Source organism: Notechis scutatus, chromosome 3 (assembly GCF_049901735.1).
Source record: "Notechis scutatus isolate UNSWTSFEM ecotype Mainland chromosome 3, rNotScu1.2, whole genome shotgun sequence".
Lineage (NCBI taxonomy): Eukaryota > Metazoa > Chordata > Lepidosauria > Squamata > Elapidae > Notechis > Notechis scutatus.
In genome coordinates, this window is record NC_142011.1 from 136329005 (window position 1) to 136344662 (window position 15658).

At 44.4% G+C, this 15658-nt stretch overlaps 2 protein-coding genes across 4 annotated transcripts in view; both read left to right on the forward strand.

Annotated features, from left to right (window-relative positions):
• The window catches only part of CDH20 (cadherin 20), a 228446-nt gene that overhangs the window by 36559 nt on the left and 176229 nt on the right, over window positions 1-15658 (forward strand). The gene's annotated exons all lie outside the window — the stretch shown is intronic.
• Window positions 1-15658, forward strand: part of LOC148131402 (uncharacterized) — a 51256-nt gene that overhangs the window by 10886 nt on the left and 24712 nt on the right. The window contains 5 exon segments of the mRNA XM_087960063.1: window positions 9886-10146; window positions 10282-10382; window positions 10608-11795; window positions 11797-12026; window positions 12029-12439. Of these exon segments, the coding sequence (XP_087816189.1) occupies window positions 9886-10146; window positions 10282-10382; window positions 10608-11795; window positions 11797-12026; window positions 12029-12439 (2191 nt within the window).

Genomic DNA, 15658 nt, shown 5'->3' on the forward strand with positions numbered 1-15658 from the left:
AAATATAGAGTTTGTTATATACTCGCTGTATAAGACGACCCCCCCACTTGGAGGCATGTTTTTCAGGGCAAAAAAGTCATCTTATATGCCGGTAAATACGGTAAGTTGTAATACTTGGGGTATTCTGGATATAATTCTTGATTGACACTCCCGCCCCTTTCCCCCAAACTTACAAAGCCACCAAAATGCTTTAGAGAGGCAGCTTCGCCTTTCTCAGGCTGGCACTCAATTCCCTTTCTTTGTGACACTGTTGAGCGATCTGCTTTTTTCAGGGGAAAATAAATAAATAAAAATAAAACTGGACGAAAAACAGTCAAGTTGTTTCTTAATATCTTTCCACCTCCCCAACCAATTTGTCTCCAAGGGTTCTGAGTGCGAAAGGGCCACCACTGATCAGGCACAAGAAACTGGTCCTTTTTTCCCTTGGCTTTGTGGTTGTTACTTCTTACAGGGAGGGATAATGAGATACCCACGCTGGGAGAAAGCGGAAAGGATGTCTATTTTCCTGCTCACTAACTTTCCAGAAAGCGTCGAGTTCCTACCCCGAGACTTGTCAAAAGTCCAGTTCATTCATTTGCTACCTTTCTCCAACGAGATCCAGATCTGTTTCCACAACGCGCTTAGGATCTTATCTTATTATCTTATTATTATCTTATTAGCCTTGCTCGGTCCGTCCAAGAGAGAAGAAGGCAGACGGTTTTGCGCTCAGGGAGAAAGGAAAGGAGCCTCTCGCTTACGCTGCACACTGCCCCCCCTCCACCCCAGCAACGCTTAGGAAAAGAGTTACACAAGCATCCTTTCCAGAAGTGAATCTGGGGGTGGCGGGGGGGGGGAGGATTCGGAGCAAAGGCTGAAACCGGGAAGAGAAAACTTCCCAAAGAAAATCACACGAGCAGCATCCCATTCCTGGGAGAAAAACAAAAAAACAAAAAACACGAACTCTTCCCGAAGAGCAAAAGCAAGGATAGCGCTTTCTCAGCTTTGAGCGGCATCGCTGCTCTCCCATCCCCTCCACTCGTCCCCACGTGTGGCAAAGTTTCTGCCACTGGGGGGGTGGAAGGAGGTGAGGGATGGGGGCAAAGCCTGGAGCCTGCCGGTCCGCTCACACGAGCGGAGTGGGTGGGTGGGGGGGGAGGAGGAAGAGAGACTCCGGCTGGCCTTGAAGGGGCTTCGCAAGTTGCGGAGCTCCGCCCCCGTCGCTCTTGCACCGAGTGACAACAACGTATTTGCCAGCGTATAAGACGACCTTTGTTATATACTCGCCGTATAAGACAACCCCCCCCACTTGGAGGCATGTTTTTCAGGGCAAAAAAGTCATCTTATACGCCAGCAAATACGGTATGCAATTTCCCAAGTCTTGAGAGAAATTGATACATAATAGTACATGAATGTCCTATTAATGTTTTTATTCTTCCACAACATTCCATCTCTCCTGTTTCCTAAAAGTTGCATTACAAGCTTTGGCATAACCCCCTCCCCCTCAAAAAAAACCCACCAAAAACACCTCTTTGTTCTTCCTGAGAAAAAGGTTTTAAATCGCTTAATGTTGTCATATCTCTGTGCAGTTAATATTTTTAAAACATTCTACAATGAAAAGGGATTTTTTCGCAAGGATAAAGTACTATATAGCGGTCTAGACAAAATCAACTGTATTACTGAATGGTAGATTTTCAGAGTATATTCATGGACTGGAATAGAGCTTGGTAACAAGGTCAGCCAATGAATAGGCATAGCAACTAAATCAGCCAATGAGGACAGTTTGGAAACTGAAACTAGATTAGCCTAGGCTGGAAACTGACACTAAAAGTAGTGTAGGTATGGCTCTATATTAAGCTCTGAAACACTGCAGCTATGTTGTGCTCTGAGTCTGCCGATTGAAAATGAAACTTGCTTGCTTGCTGAAGACTGGAGCTATGCTGCTGTAAGTTGCTTGCAACCTGTTTCTGTCTGAGTTTGCTCCATGTTGGAGAAATCTACAACTGTTTTTTAAAATCTACTTACTATGTTTATGAAGATGTTAAATGAAGCATCAGTCATCTGTTTTATTATCGCTGCAAAACTCTGAATATAGATTTATGTGGCTTTTGCAAAATGTTGCTTTCAATCATAATCAATAGAACACACTACACTCATTCATTAGCCTAAAACACAGGGTAATGCAAACCATAGACTATATGTGGACTAGAAGATTTTACATTCCAGGAAATTATGGAATAAACATATTAGCAATCTGGGCAAGGACATCAGATGCAGAATTCCAGTGTCCCACAATTTTAGAAGGCAGAATATTTCATTAGTTCAAACTAGATACTGCTGAGCATAGTGTTACAAGCACCTGGCAATATGCTGGGCTGACCACTTAATATTTTACTATCAGGTGTGAATTACAAGGGGACGGCCTTCCATCTCATCCAATCCCACACCATCCTAAATTATTCTCTACATACTCACATATTAGCCTTGATATTAGGCACATCACTATTAGTCAATCAAGGCAATGTGTCCCATCCTTTTTCTAGCCAGGAGGCCTAATGCATCACAAAAAGCTGCAGCTTATCAATGTAAAGTTTTTTTTAACAATGTCATAAATCTAAAAAGATCTGAGAGTACCTAGTTTACATAATTAGGACCATGTGATGCATGCTTGACTAGAGTAGTGTGAATAATTGTTAGTGTGGCATCCTACAAGCATATTAAAGAACTCCAAAAACCCTGAACCAGTGCTCTGTTTCTTACAGCAGTAGGAGTGATACAATTATCATAAGTTATTTTCCAGAAGGGTGAAAAAAGTTTTTCTTGAACCGAGGTAGCAGTAGAATTAAACCTTGAAAAAAAAACTTGATCCTCTTTGTTCACACTGAATCACTGCAATTGAATAAATTAGTAAGTAACTGAGTATAGAATTATGCAGTGAAAATATGGTAACAAAATACATTCAAAACTTTCTGATATTTTTAACATGTATATATTTGGATGTATGAAATCCTTTTCTTTGGTATGGGAATTGCTTCTATGTTTATCTTCAGATAGCAAAAGCACATTGTTGCATCTGATGTCTTTTCCGAGATTTTCTACCAGCTTCTTGAACCTGGGATGGCCATATTCACGCATAATCACTAACTGAAAAGGGATAATGTAAAATTCTCTGCTGTGGATGATAGATCTGTGAAAATGAGAGTTAAACAACCAGAAAAATGTTTCAGCTGCCCCTACTTGCCACTGACTTAAAGGATGACATGACTCCAGCAGGAAACAACCTCAACTGTCTACCAGTCTCTGGCATTGCCTGACAGGCATTTTTTAACATGCATTGCAAGATTTCCTGACCAGGATTAAATCCCAGGTCTCTGATAGCCTGATCTTTGTTGTCTTCTCTAATTTCATCTGTTGTTTCCCAGGTTCTTAATATATTTTGTAATGTATCAAGCAATGTCTCAAGCTGTTACAGCACATGTTGGAAAGCATGGCTAGAAAAACAGCATTCAGCATTATCCACATGCCAGAAAAACTTTATGCTCTGCTGACCTGGACATTAAGAGTATTCAAATTAACTTGCTACAGGAACATTAAAAAATAAGAAAACATATAATCTAAGAGCATTTAATGAAATTGGCAAGACAACAGTATGTTATTAATAGCTGTATGTGAGATTTTTTTACATGAAAGTAGTTAATATAGATAAACAGAGATAGGCAGCTTGTCCTGCTGGACAAGGTTGAAGGTTAATTGGAAAAGCTGGTTGCCTATTCCAACATAGACTGGGACAATTTATTGCAAGTCTTTCTGAGATTTATTGTGATTGGTACCTGAGAAAGGCTTCTTAGTAGCTTTGCTACCTGTGGACTAGATACATCACCAGTCTGGCTCCTTCAGGTATTGGGAGGAATCTTTGGTTGGATTTGGGAGGAGATTGTTGCCTCTTTCAGAAAGTAGAAAGTATGGTTAGCATTAAAGAAAGTAGTGATAAGCCTCCTTCCTAAAAAGGCTGATCCCCTGATCTAACTATATAAACAACTCCATCCAGTCTTCCTTCCCTTTTTGGGGAAAGATGAAGCAAATTATCTGGACCTCTTCCAGTCAAGATTCAAATTTGGGCATAAGTACAGGTGAAACTCGAAAAATTAGAATATTGTGCAAAAGTTCATTTATTTCAGTAATGCAACTTAAAAGGTGAAACTAATATGTGAGATAGACTCATTACATGCAAAGCAAGATAGTTCAAGCCGTGATGATTACAGCTTACAGCTCATGAAAACCCCAAATCCACAATCTCAGAAAATTAGAATATTACATGCAATCAATAAAACAAGGATTGTACATAGAACAATATCAGACCTCTGAAAAGTATAAGCATGAATATGTACTCAGTACTTGGTTTGGGCCCCTTTTGCAGCAATTACTGCCTCAATGCGGCGTGGCATGGAAGCCATCAGCCTGTGGCACTGCTGAGGTGTCATGGAAGACCAAGATGCTTCAATAGAGGCCTTCAGCTCTTCTGCATTGTTTGGTCTCACGTCTCTCATCTTTCTCTTGGCAGTGCCCCATAGATTCTCTATGGGATTCAGGTCAGGCGAGTTTGCTGGCCAATCAAGCACAGTAATCCCACAGTCATTGAACCAGGTTTTGGTGCTTTTGGCAGTGTGGGCAGGTGCTAAGTCCTGCTGGAAAATGAAGTCAGCATCCCCATAAATCTTGTCTGCGGAAGGAAGCATGAAGTGCTCCAAAATCTCCTGGTAGACGGCTGCATTGACCCTGGACTTAATGAAGCACAGTGGACCAACACCAGCAGATGACATGGCTCCCCAAATCAACACAGACTGTGAAAACTTCACACTGGATTTCAAGCATCTTGCAGTGTGTGCCCTTCCATTCTTCCCCCAGACTCTGGGTCCTTGGTTTCCAAATGAGATTCAAAAGTTGCTCTCATCAGAAAAGAGGACTTTGGACCACTGAGCAACAGACCAGTTCTGTTTTTCTTTAGCTCAGGAGCAGCTTGACAAGAGGAATATGACATTTGAAGCCCATGTCCAGGATCCATCTGTGTGTGGTAGCTCTTGATGCACTGACTGCAGCCTCAGTCCACTCCTTGTGAAAGTCCCCAACACTTTTGAATGGCCTTTTCCTGACAATCCTCTCCAGGCTGCAGTCACCCCTGCTGCTTGTGCACTTTTTTCTTCCACACTTTTCCCTTCCACATAACTTTCTATTAATGTGCTTTGATACAGCACTTTGGGAACATCCAACTACTTTTGCAATTACCTTTTGAGGCTTTCCCTCCTTATGAAGGGTGTCAGTGATGGTTTTCTGCACAACTGTCAGGTCAGCGGTCTTTCCCATGATTGTGATTCTGACTGAACCAGACTGAGAGACCATTTAAAGGCTCAGGAACCCTTTGCAGGTGTTATGGCTTAATGAGCTGATTAGAGTGGGACACTCTGAGCCTAGAATATTGACCCTTTTCGCAATATTCTAATTTTCTGAGATTGTGGATTTGGGGTTTTCATGAGCTGTAAACCATAATAATCTCAATTATGACCCATCACGGCTTGAACTATCTTGCTTTGCGTGTAATGAGTCTATCTCATATATTAGGTTCACCTTTTAAGTTGCATTACTGAAATAAATGAACTTTTGCACGATATTCTAATTTTTTGAGTTTCACCTGTAGTGAGATAGGATTGGCCAATAATAGGATCTGAAGGGATGGAACATGCACTTCCTGGTCCAATTAAAACTCTTGGTGAGATTCACTGTTATTGACCATAATATCTTTAGAACAGCCTATGAGTTAGGAGTGGAAGACTGTGTTCTGCTTATTCATGAGCATACATATTTACTCTCTGAGCATGGACAAAGAGAGATAGATAAAAGGGCTGGTCCAATATGGAGTACCATATTGGAGGACTCAAGTCTCTCCCTGTATTATTGCCATCTACCTGAAGCAGCTCAATCAATTTGGGATGAGGTATCGAAAATAAGGCGATCACATTCATTTGTACTTTGTCACCTAGGCTATGCCACTTCATGTCAGTAAGGGACTGACTGCATTGGAAAAAAGCAAGCTTAAATTGAATCCCAGCAAGAAAAAAAAGTACAACTGACTCTATTCCAGTTCCAAGTTTGGCTCTGAATGGTCATAGTCACTATGAAGAATCAGATCCATGACTTGAGGATTGTGGAGACATTTATTTATTTATTTATTTATTTATTTATTTATTTATTTATTTATTTGATTTGCCAATTGTTTACAAGATAATAAGTATAAGTGTATACATAGTTGTGAATACATGAAATGGGTACATATAAGAAAAATAAAAGAAGAATAAGAGAAACAATAGGACAGGGACGGTAGGCACGTTGGTGCGCTTATGCACGCCCCCTACAGACCTCTTAGGAAAGGGGTGAGCTCAATAGTAGACAGTCTAAGGTTAAAGTTTTTGGGGTTTGGGGAAGAAACTACAGAGTCGGGTAGAGTATTCCAGACATGCCCCCTGCTTTGAGCATCAGGTAACAACTATGGCCAAAGGAGCCTTTGCCCTGCTTCAGCTGGTACACTTAGTTGCAGGTTCTCCTGGTGACAGCAACTCATGCCCTTGTCAGCATACAGTTAGACTGCTGCAACACATTCTGCATGTAAGCTGCCTTTGAAGATCACTCAGAAACTGCGTGGGTCCCAGAAACAGCATTTCAGCTGCTGATTGGCACAAACGTATTTTGCATTATAAGACCACTTCTTAGATCTGATCACCCTGTTGATTCTTTCTTTGAGAATTGCTAAGTATCTGCACCCCCTGTGAAATGAAGGTGATGGAGACGCAAGGGCTGTCTTTTCCCCAACTGTAGAACTGTCCTTTGAAGTGTGAGGGCCAACTGATCTGCTACTCCCCCAGAAGGTTGTAAAGATTTTCTGCTCTGGTGAGCATGTGGCTGCTGTATAAATAAAATATGCATAGTTGCTTTGGGGCACAGAGTGATGCTAGAAAACAAGCATTGAGGCTTGGCACATTTATTTACACTGATCTATTAATTAAGACATGGGATTGCAGATAATCAAATTCAAGGGAGGTAGAGAAAAGATGGAGCACTCTATCTATCCGACAAATCAAACTTGCAAGTTCTTCTCTTTCTTGTCCTCTGTATCTAGCGCAGTAATGTACTGTTTTGTTGCTGGAGAAACATGTGCCTTCATTCTTTCTATACCAGCCAGCAAAATGATTTTGCTTGGAATTCCACAAAATATAAATGGCAAAAAATAACACTAAATATTGTTAGCATCCAAAATACATACATATCTTCTTAAGTCATGAAGAGAATAACTGGATAAACTCTCGGTTTTAATAGTGGGAGCAAATCAGTGTTTCTTGTAAGGTGAACTTGGTTTCAATTGGAGCTATGTCTATCTTGAGAGGTACAAAAAAGGAAGTGCTCATTATTATCACTGCTGCTACCTCAAAGGACAAGCTCTGAATCTTCAGATCATATATAGCAAGAGTGTTGTGATAAAATATGCATCAATAAGAAAAAAGTGTCACACCATGGTCCTAAAGGAAAAAAGTGTTGGGCACCTACAATAATTTTTTTCAGGCTTAGCAGTGATTTTTCTTTCTCCTCCTGCCTTTTCTTTTGCATTCTGTAATTTGTTTTTGTTTTTTTAATTATTATTATTATTTTAGTCTGTACCAGCATTATTAATGGTTGCACTGTGCTCAGCTCTTGGGAAGCAAGAAGGTTTCGCTGCTTTTACCTGTTAGTTCCTCCACAGGCCATGATTTAAGCAGGAGTAGATTGGATTTAACTCCACAGGAACCATTGAAATCTATAAGCCCAAGCTGGCACAAATCTGTGTACCTAGGCAAATGTTCAGGGATGTCAGATAGCACTAGCACTGTGTGCATTGCTCTTTATTGTAGAAAAAGATTTGTCTAGTGGTAAGAAACAAACACCAGTCCATCTAATATGATGTACGGTCCACCGATCATATATCGGTCTATCCTTCTTCAAAGTCCTTGTTACAGATTAATATGATTTTGTGTCAAAATATTTATTTTCCAACAGCCAGAGCCATTTCATAAATTGAACAGTTTGCAACAAGAAAATAGCAATTTAATTAAACCTTTGTGACAAGCCTCCCAAATAACAACAATAATATATGGTCATTGTTATGAACTAATAAAAACTATTTAATAAAAACTTGTCAACCTCACAAGAAAGCAGGCTCGTAGTCCTGCACCTTTGATTGGCCCATGGATAGCGAGCAGGGATTGGTCCTTACGGAGCAGCCTGATTGGCTATTAGTTGAACATCTCTCATTGGGCACAATTTAAACGTTTGAACACAATTCATTGGTTAACAGGTCAGCAGCCAGCTCTATAAAAGAGCTGCTGCTGCCCAGGGTTTTGCTCTTTTCCTTATCCTTAATAAAGAGTTGAAGTTCACTAGTTCTCTGCCTCGTCTCCGTTCCTTGCGCCCATGCTCAGAACTTAACACTGGCGATGAGGATGGGATGCAGAGACAATAGAGCTGACTGAACACTACAGAGCGCCAAACAGAGCACGTGGCTGAATGCTCACCAACAACGGCAATATGGCCAGCGGTGCTATACCACCCGCTCCATTTGACCCGGCAAACGAAGACTGGGACTCGTATATGGATCGGTTCCAGATGTTTCTGGAGACCAATAACTTAAAGGACGCTACAACCGGCAAAAAGCGAGCAATATTCCTGACCCATTGCGGGCCTGCCGTATTTAAGATGGCGAAATCACTTGCAAAACCGGCTGAGGTGAAATCGATGGATTGGGACACCCTCGCGCCCCTCCTACGGGCCCACTATGCACCCGCAGTGCCAACACTTGTCCGTAGGCACGAATTTTACCAGAGGGACCAACGGAAAAGCGAAAGTCTTGCAGACTTCATCGCTGACCTCCGGAACTTGGGTGGCCTCTGTGGGTTTTCCAACCTCGAAGAAGCTTTGCGAGACCGCATAGTTCTGGGATTAGATGACCAGACGGTGCAGAGCAAGATCATGGCCAAAGGGGACATCGATCTTGCCGATGCCATCGCAGACGCTACCACAGCAGAAGCAACCAGGAAGTCGGCCGCTCGAATGCGCCGCACCAACGCACCGCTCCGTCAACTCACGAATGATACCTCGCCTCGCCCCGAGAGGCACTCAACAACGGCGCACCATGAAGACCTGGAATCCCCATCAGAAAGTGATGAGGAAGAGGTCAACCAACTCCGGTCCGAACGAGACCAACAAAACCAACGATTCCCGCGACAATGCGCGGGTTGTGGGGCAAACCACTCACGATCCGATTGCAAATTCCTCAACGCACTCTGCCGTTCCTGTGGAAAAAGAGGCCACATCGCAAAGGTCTGTAGAAGCAAGCGAGGGTCCAGCCCAAAGCGCAGGGAGAATAACTGCAGCCAGTCTACAGGATTCCCACCTGCGAATCGAAACCACCAGAACCACCAATGGAACAACCACTCCTACAGAAATAAAACACCTGCCACTTCAACGAGACGAGAAGAGGCACACCAAACCATTACCATCGGCCACGCTACATCCTTAGATGCAAGAAAGATCCGAGTGAAGGTCGCCATCGAGAACCAACCTTGCGTGATGGAAGTCGACTCAGGGTCGTCTCTCTCGATGGTTTCCTGGAAGACCTTCAAACAACTAATCCCGGCCATCCGTCGTCAGGACCTCAGCCCCCAAAGAATCATACTCAAGGATTACCAGGGCAACAAAATCCCGGTTGTCGGTTCCAGCCAAGTCCAAGTCTCCTTCAAAAATCGTATCGCATCACTACCGCTGACCGTTGTCGACCGTGACCAGCCTAGCTTATTAGGCCTACAATGGTTCGCCCCGCTCGGGATCGAGGTAGCCGGCGTCCACCGAGCCGAGAGCAACGACTGGGAGGAGTCTCTCATCCAAGAATTCCAGGACGTTTTTTCAGAAGAGCTAGGCAAGTACAAGGGGACCCCAATATCGTTTAACCTCAATCCTGAAGTAGCTCCCATCCGCCTTAAGCCTCGTCGGGTGCCTTTTGCACTAAAACCAAAGATCGACGAGCAGCTCGATAAATTAATAGCCCAGGGCGTTTTAGAACCAACCGACCACGCCCATTGGGAAACCCCAATTGTAACACCCATTAAACCAGATGGATCATTAAGAATTTGTGGGGATTATCGGGCCACTTTGAACCACGCACTTCAGCAGAGTGCTTACCCAGTGCCGGTGGTTCAACACCTTCTCCACTCCCTGGGTGGTGGGAAGATATTCGCTAAATTGGATTTAGCACAAGCGTACCAACAGTTGCCCGTAGATGCGGAAACTGCGGAAGCACAAACTATCGTTACGCATAGAGGCGCTTTTAAGTGCAATAGACTCCAATTCGGAGTGAGCGTAGCTCTGGGAATTTTTCAAAGTTTAATGGAGAGACTTTTACAAGGCATCAAAGGGGTCGTGCCATATTTTGATGATGTTTTAATCGCCGCCCCTAATAGAGACATCTTAGAAAAGCGTCTCAGAATGGTTCTACGGAAATTTAAAGACGCCGGCCTGAAGGTTAAAAAAAATAAATGTCAACTGTGTACAGAGAGGGTGGAGTTCCTGGGATACCTTCTCGATAGTCAAGGAATCCATCCCACTGATAACAAACTAAAAGCGATTAAAAATGCCCCAACGCCTAAAAATAGAACAGACCTCCAAGCCTTCCTGGGGCTCATTAACTTCTACAACATTTTCTTGCCCCAGAAGGCGACCGTAGCGGAGCCCCTACACAGACTTCTCGATAAAAGCGCAACCTGGGTCTGGGGACATCGAGAGGAACGCGCCTTCCAACAAGTGAAAGACTTACTAACCTCCGACGCTGTTTTGATGCAGTACAACGAGACTCTACCCTTAACTATTACATGCGACGCTCCACCGTTTGGAGTGGGAGCAATCTTAAGCCATGTACTGCCAAACGGAAATGAAGCACCTATTGTGTTTTTCTCACGAACATTATCAAGGGCTGAAAGGAACTATAGCCAACTCGATAAAGAGGCCCTTGCTGTTGTATCTGCTGTGAAGCGCTTTCACGAATACGTGTATGGACGAGCATTTACGATAATCACGGATCACAAACCATTGCTTGGTATTATAGCGGGAGACAAGCCAACCCCCTATATATTATCGCCAAGAATGACTCGTTGGTCTGAGTTCCTAGCTGCCTACAATTATCTGTTGCAACATCGCCCGGGGAAAGCCATTCCCCACGCTGACGCTTTAAGCCATTCCCCACTTCCAGAAACCGTCAACGACCCAGCTCCAACCCTCACGACGCTCCAAATCGAAACGCTGCACTCGCCGCCACTAACAGCGAGAGACATCGCCATCGAGACAAAACGGGATCCTGTCCTGGCACGAGTTCTCAGCTGGGTCGAACGAGGATGGCCAGCCGACCAACTCCACGACGATTTCGCGCCATTCAAGAATCGGCAGACAGAACTTTTCTCCCAGAGAGGCTGCGTTCTCTGGGGGGATAGAGTCGTCGTCCCAGAGAGGCTACAACAGACTGTTCTAAAAGTATTACACGAGGGACATCCGGGCATCGTGCGCATGAAGGCGCTCGCACGAAGCTACGCGTGGTGGCCGGGCATCGATAAGCAGATCGCAGCCTGGGTAACCACGTGCCAGAAGTGCCAAGACGTTAGCAACGCCCCACCTAAAGCGACGCCAACCGAGTGGGAAACCCCTCGGGGTCTGTGGTCCCGCATCCACGTTGATTTTGCGGGACCCACCAAAGGACACGTTTTTATTAACAGTTGACGCCTATTCAAACTGGCTAGAAATCCAGAAGATGAAGACAACCACAACAGAGTCAGTCATTAATAAACTGAATAAATTATTCGCAACGCATGGATTACCAGACGTTTTAGTTTCTGATAACGGGCCCCAGTTCACTGCCCTGGCTTTTGAACAGTACCTAGCGGACCGGGGCATCCGCCATGCGCTAACCTCGCCAGCGCACCCTGCGGCAGAGCGAAGCCAGAGCGAATGGTACAATTCGTCAAAAAAAACCTACATAAAATGGACTATGGGGACATCGACGACAAGCTCAACTGAATACTCCTGCTTCAACACATCACCCCACACAGCATCACGAATAAAACGCCTGCCGAACTGCTAATGGGGCGGAGACTTCGCTCCCACCTTGACCGTCTCCATCCTTCTTATTCACCAGAAAAACCTTTCGGATCTAGCGGGAAGTGCCGCAAATTCAAGGTAGGCGACTTGGTGTTTGCTAAAAACTTTTCTGGCGACCCATTATGGGTCCCTGCAACCATTACCCAACCCACCGGCCCCAGATCCTACCGCCTACAGACTAATGACGGGAGAGCATGGAAACGCCATATAGATCAGCTTCGATCCAGATTGGCACCCACCTCCCGTGACTCCCCTAATTCGCAAACTAAGGGGGGAGGGGATATCGAGGAGGCCGAAAACGAAATAGATGACGACGTAATCATGGGGACCCAGCAACCTAACCAAAGAAACGCGCAACCTGAAGAAGAATCAGGGAGCGGGGTGGCATCACCGCGGGGAAATAGCACGAGGGAGGCAAGCCCACGGGACCCGGAAGTAAGCCTAGGAGACTGGGATAACAACAACGATAGCCGCGCCGAGTCCTCCCGCACAGAAACGGAACTAGCCGTACCAGAAAACCTTGAAAGCGTTCCACCGGAATCGGACTGCAGACAAAAACCGGTGGAACAGCGAAAATCAAACAGGCAGGTAAAACGACCTGCATATCTACGCGAGTATGTTACCGCACCCCTCAAACGGAACCTAGGGGGGAGGGGTGTTATGAACTAATAAAAACTATTTAATAAAAACTTGTCAACCTCACGAGAAAGCAGGCTCGTAATCCTGCGCCTTTGATTGGCCCATGGATAGCGAGCAGGGATTGGTCCTTACGGAGCAGCCTGATTGGCTATTAGTTGAACATCTCTCATTGGGCACAATTTAAACGTTTGAACACAATTCATTGGTTAACGGGTCAGCAGCCAGCTCTATAAAAGAGCTGCTGCTGCCCAGGGTTTTTGCTCTGTTCCTAATCATTAATAAAGAGTTGAAGTTCACTAGTTCTCTGCCTCGTCTCCGTTCCTTGTGCCCATGCTCAGAACTTAACAGTCATCAAGTTCTATCTCAGATGAGAATCTGCATCACTGCTTCTAATCAATTTGGATGCTAATACAAAAGTTAAATAAAAAAATTTTTAAAATGTTTTTAAAAATTATATTAAAAACACTTAAAGCAGGGATGGGATTCTATCAGTTCACACCTTTTCGTTAGAACCGGTTGTTAACATTCTAAGCAGTTCGGAGAACTGGTTGTTAGAAGAAATTACTGGCCTAATCCTGTAAGGAAGGCAGGAAGGAAACATTCTGGTGTTGCTTACAGAAACTGCCTCTCTGTTAACCCTTATTATGTTCTTGGCAGGACTGGACTGCCTGTCTCTGGAACCTCTGTGGAGTTTTTTCCCCTCCTTTGCTGGTACTTTGCTTGTGTGGAGTGACCATTCAAAGTTACAATGGCACTGAAAAAAGTGACTTATGACCATTTTTCACACTTACGACTGTTGCAGCATCCCCACAGTCATGAGAGGCCAGGGGAGGAGATGCGTGCCTCAATGTGATTGATATTGAGTTGGCCAGCCAATAACCAAGCCATGTCCACCCAGTCACTTGTCCACCAAGCCACGCCACCACCTAAGCCACGCCCACAGAACCAGTTGTTAAAAAATTTGAATTCCACCCCTGACTTAAAGCTATGCAAGCCCAATTAGGAGCCAGTGTAAAAAATGGCCCTATCACACATCCAGAACCCAAATGAATTAGCAGAACTATTGTCAATGTGACATTTAAGACCTTTTGAAAAGCCAGTAGGCTCAGGGAAAATATAATCTCTGATGAGATGATGTTCCAAATAAGAAGTGCCATATCAGAAAAAGCTCTCTTCCTGGGCTCCAAAAGATGACATTCCCTAACAGAATGCATCATCTACTGGAAATAATGAGGAAAAGTACATAATACAAAAAGTACAAACAGTACAAAAATAACACAGTGTAATGCCATGAAGGGCTTTATAAGGTCATCAACAGTACCTTGAGATGAATCTGGAACCATACTGATAATTAATGCAGCTTATGGAGCAGAGTTAAATGTGCTCTCACCAAGGAACTACCCATGCAGTTATAGCTTTGACATCGGGGTGGGATTCAAATTTCTTAACAACCGGTCCTGTGGGTGTGGCCTAATTTGTGGGTGTGGCTTAGTGGTCATGTGACTGGGTGGGTGTGGCTTGCTGACTGGGTATGGGTTGGTGGTCATGTGACTGGGTGGGCATGGCTTGTATGTAAATATTATAAATATTTATGAAAATATTGGGTTTTTTTATAAAAAAGAGCAACTTTTGCCCAAAAGAAGGCAAAGCAGGCAGGCAGATTGAGTTGCTCACAGAATCACAGCTTCACTTAGCGATCTATCTACAATCGGCTACCTGAGTCTGTCACATAAAATTTGCTTGCAAGCAAACTCACAAAATTAACTCATAATACACCTTATATGCAAATATTGAAATTTTTATTTTAAAAAAGAGCAACTTTTACCTAAAAGCAGGCAGGCAGATTGAGTTGTTCACAAAATCACAGATTCACTTAGAGATCTATCTATCTCCAATCAGCTACCTGAGTCTGCACTGGAAAGTAGAAGCTTCAGTCCTAAGGAAGGTTCAGCTCTGCTTTTAGATTAGCTAGAAAGCAAGAAATCCAAGGATTTCCTGCTTTCTAGATAATCTAAATCTCCCAGCAGAGCAGAATCGCTGATGGTCGGGGAAAGAAGGAAAAAAAAGCAACTTACCAAACCAGGCAAGTTGGATGGCTCGCATGCCAGGTAAGGAGTGGGTGGGTGGGGAGGGGAGGGGCCAGCCAGTGGAGCGATTTGCCGTTTCTCCAAACCACATTTGTGTGCAGCGTTTGCAAGAAATAAGCTGTGCCGCCTGGACAGCTGAGAAGCGCTGCGCACGGGTTGAAAAACCTCTTGTTTCCTGCTTTTTCAACTTCAGCTGTGCCGCGCAAAGCAGCTGAGGAGGGAAAAGCAGGGAATAAAGGACAGCCTAGAGCCTGGGCAGGTGGGTGGGCCAAACACCGAACCAGTTTGGTGTCAGCTGCTCTTCGCAGCTACAGGTTCTATAGAACCGGGTTAAACCAGTAGCATCCCACCCCTGTTTAACACCCTCTTCCAGGAGAGCCCAATGTAAAGTACATTGCTGTACTCTATTTGGGAGGTGAGTCAGTGGTGGGATTCAATTTTTTTTCCGATCGGTTCTGTGGGCGTGGCTTGGTGGGCATGGTGTGGCTTGGTGGGTGTGGCAGAGGAAGGATACTGCAAAATCTCCATTCCCACGCCACTCCAGGGGAAGGTTACTGCAAAATCCCCATTTCCTCCCCACCCCACTAACCTGCTTTCCAGCTGCATTCTCTGTGCAGGGTAACAAAAGAAGACCCAGCCATTCAGCTGGGACTCGGGACGCAGACAATAGATGGGGGCGGGGCCAGGCAGAGGTGGCATTTGTCAGTTCTCTGAACTACTCAAAATACCACCTCTGA